The 3,648-nt window shown below is 43.0% G+C and overlaps 1 protein-coding gene across 1 annotated transcript; it reads left to right on the top strand.

Annotated features, from left to right (window-relative positions):
- The first annotated feature begins 370 nt into the window (after positions 1-370).
- On the top strand, positions 371-1,445 carry LOC142663063 (uncharacterized). Its single transcript, XM_075841361.1, has 2 exons — positions 371-1,156; positions 1,395-1,445. The coding sequence occupies exons 1-2, from the start codon at positions 380-382 to the stop codon at positions 1,443-1,445; spliced, it is 828 nt and encodes a 275-aa protein (XP_075697476.1). The 5' UTR covers positions 371-379.
- The last annotated feature ends 2,203 nt before the right edge of the window (positions 1,446-3,648 follow it).

Raw genomic sequence — 3,648 nt, 5'->3', positions numbered from 1 at the left:
TGTCTTTACCTACCGTTTTGATTCAGATTTTCTGCATCAAATTACGCAATAGCCTAGGCAATTGCTTCCGGCAAAACTACGGGTCCGATGCACAACAGAGAAAATCGGAAACCATGGGCACCGGATCCGTCACCATTGAAATCAATGGCGATGGAAACGGAAACCTCTGGTTTACGTCAGTTTGTGTCTGTTCCCGGTCCCGTTCTGACGGAAACCTCAGACGGAACGTCAGAATGGGACCCCAACGCAGATGTGAACGAGGCCTCAGCCTTGATCCTTTCAATAATAGTGATTTATAAATATTTGCTTGTTATTGTAAGATGTTTCTGTAGTAAACTTTAATATTTAAAGATTTTATTTTTCTCGTGCAGATGGATCCATGATCAAGAATACACTGGAGAAATGTCTCATGTTGTCTTCTGATTGTAACATAGACAATGAGAAGCCCGCACACAATTCTCCAGGACATTACCCCATTTCTCACAATATAACAGACTCCCATAATGGTAGAATAGCCCATGGAAGTGGTGACAAGTATCAGTGCTCTGAATGCGGGAAATGTTTTACCCAAAACGGGTCTCTTAACGTCCATAAAAGAATCCACACAGGGGAGAAACCCTTCTCTTGTTCAGGAAGCGGAAAATTGTTTATGCGTAAATCTGACCTGGTTAGACATTACCGAGTTCACACTGGAGAAAAGCCCTTTGTATGTTCAGTGTGTGGGAAGTGTTTCAGTCAAAAGTCAAAGCTGGTAAGTCATCAACGTACCCACACTGGTGAAATTCTCTTCCCATGTCCCGAGTGTGGAAGATGTTTTACAAATCGAGCTATACTTGCAACACATCTGAAATTTCACTCAGGAGAGAACCCATTTCAGTGCTCCGATTGTGGGACGTGTTTTCAGTACAAATCGTATCTTGTTAAACATCAAATAATTCACACGAAGACAAAACCCTTTTCTTGTTCGGAGTGTGGAAAATATTTAACCAACAAGGGCGCCCTCATCTATCACTTGAGGACAACCACAGGGGAGAAACCTTTCTCCTGTTCTGAATGTGGGCGATGTTTTACAAGTAAAGGACACCTTGTCACTCATAAGCGGACCCACACAGGGAGAAGCCATTTTCATGTGCAAAATGTGGGAAACGTTTTGCCCGTAAGGCAGACATGGCGATACATCAAATCATGCACTCAATCGAGGAGCCGTTTTCATGCTCCAACTGATGAGGAATATTACAGAAATGTCAATCAGAAAATGACTCCTAAGGCATCAATTCTATTTTCGGAACCTATAATGCATAAAAAAAACTAAATAAAACTCATCTTAATTTATTACACACATGTGGATGTGAATCCATTTTTATCTTGCAACTAATAGTGTTTTTCTTCTCCAGTTTTTCTTCTCCAAATTTAAAGAGGACCCGTCACTTGGTCATATAAGTTGAGCCAGTCTACTGACCTGATTAGCGCTGTCTCTGATTCCAGCGCTGTTTTTCTTTTTTTCCTGGACCCCCACATTCCAGAGATATGGCCACTGTTGTGTTGGCTCCCTATATGCTGTAGTTAGCCAACAAGGCGTGAACTACCCTCAAGCTGCCTCGCGCTGGTTGGTCAGTATCAGAGGCAGGGAAGCTAGCCCCACCCCCTTGACTAACTACAGCAAATTAGCATATAGGGAGCCAACACAACAGTGGGTCATATCTCTATATCAGTAAAAAAAGAAAAACAGCGCTGGAATCAGGGAGACAGCGCTATTCAGGTCAGTAGACCAGTTCACATTATATGACCTAGTGACAGGTCCTCTTTAAAGCATCAGCGTGTTAGTATTACAGACCATTTTTAAAAAATATCTTTTCTATCTTTATGGTCACCGATAGGGTCCTGATCCACCATCATAATTTAGTCATTCAGAAACACCAAACTCGGTAAGTTGCAAAGTGAATACTTCCTTCACCTAGATAGGAGCTTTGTTTTTCTCCAGTTTGTGAAGAAGCTGTGTGACAATGCCCAAAGGAGTGCAAAAATGGCTGCCCATAGTAGTTTTTAGTCCTTTGGAAAAACTTCTTTGCATTGGTCAATAGAGGTCTGCACACATTCGGTAAGATTTATGAAAAGTAGTACAAAAGAAAAGTACAGTAGTCGCCCAGAGCCACCAATCAGATTTTAGGTTTCCAAAGATCCTCTGGAATAGGAGAGATGGAATCTGATTGGTTACTGAAGGAAACGACTCCACTTTTCCTCTGCACTACTTTTCATAAACCTCCCCAATTGAATTTGAAGCTTCCAACTTTGATCAATTTTAATGTCCATTTTTTTTCCAAAGGATATTCCGTGGCGAGATTTATTAAAACTGGCCTGTGACGGATTAAGTAGACCATGGGCTGTTACCCAAACTTGGGCCCCCCTTCCTCACCGCCGCCCTGCCGCGCCGTATCTATTTTTAACACTACCTTTTTGGGCAAGCATTAACAGTGTTACGATTTCCCTTGTCACACTGTGCAGGGACACAACCTCCTGACAAGGGGAATTGTCTATCAGTCCTGGACTGCAGAAATACTTTTTGTGAAATACAAGGATTCCTATAATAAACATGTCAGGAGAGGTGACAGTTTCTCTATAAATCTAGTGACTCACAGGTGACGACGCCTCAGATTCTAGTAGTTTTTTTCCTCTTTTCTTCTCCATCCGGTCCAGCGCTCATGACGACTTCTCCCGGCCATGACTCATTTCTGCAGAAATTGCCACTCAGACGTCTCCTCACTTTTCCAACATTTCCACACCTATAAACGAAAATAAAGTTATCATGGTGTCACATACTGTGCCCCTAAATATAATAGCACCAAACACTGCGCGCCTGAATATAATAATACCACACACTGTAAAACACCACATACACACAGCCCCCTGTACATAGTGCCACACATAGCCCCTGTAGATATTACACACCCCCATAGATATCGCCATACACAGCCCCCTATATATATCACACATCCCCCCCCCGTAGAGAGCGTTACACACAGCCCCCTATAGATAGTGCCATACAGCCCCCCTGTAGAGAGCGCCACACAGCCCTCCCCCTCTTGTAAATAGCACCAAAAAGCCCCCCCTATAAAGAGCGCCACACACATACCACTGTGGATAGCACTACACAGCCCCCCTTGTATATAGTGCCACACAGCGCTCCCCCTTGTATATAGTGCCACACAGCGCTCCCCCTTGTATAGTGCCACACAGCGCTCCCCCTTGTATATAGTGCCACACAGCGCTCCCCCTTGTATATAGTGGCACACAGCACTCCCCCTTGTATATAGTGCCACACAGCGCTCCCCCTTGTATATAGTGCCACACAGCGCTCCCCCATGTATATAGTGGCACACAGCGCTCCCCCTTGTATATAGTGCCACACAGCGCTCCCCCTTGTATATAGTGCCACAGGGTTATGTACACATTTAAAAACTTTATATTATAATTATATATATATATATATATATATATTTATTAGTATGTGTGTGTATCAGTGTGATTGATTGATTTTATTAAAAAATATTTTTACTTTTTGAGATACAGGTGCTTTGTTTCTTGCAGGATCAGTGATACGCAGGATCCACCTCAAATCTATCACATCTAAGATTATAATTTAGCGCAGGG

This window comes from Rhinoderma darwinii, chromosome 11 (genome assembly GCF_050947455.1).
Source record: "Rhinoderma darwinii isolate aRhiDar2 chromosome 11, aRhiDar2.hap1, whole genome shotgun sequence".
Lineage (NCBI taxonomy): Eukaryota > Metazoa > Chordata > Amphibia > Anura > Rhinodermatidae > Rhinoderma > Rhinoderma darwinii.
This window is presented reverse-complemented; position numbering and strand designations above follow the sequence as displayed.

Excerpts from the sequence above, each read along its gene's own strand:
- LOC142663063 (XM_075841361.1), top strand. The coding sequence starts at position 380 with ATGATCAAGAATACACTGGAGAAATGTCTCATGTTGTCTTCTGATTGT. Across the intron at positions 1,157-1,394 it reads ATGTGGGAAACGTTTTGCCC|TTTTTCTTCTCCAAATTTAA; the intron begins GTAAGGCAGACA and ends TTTCTTCTCCAG.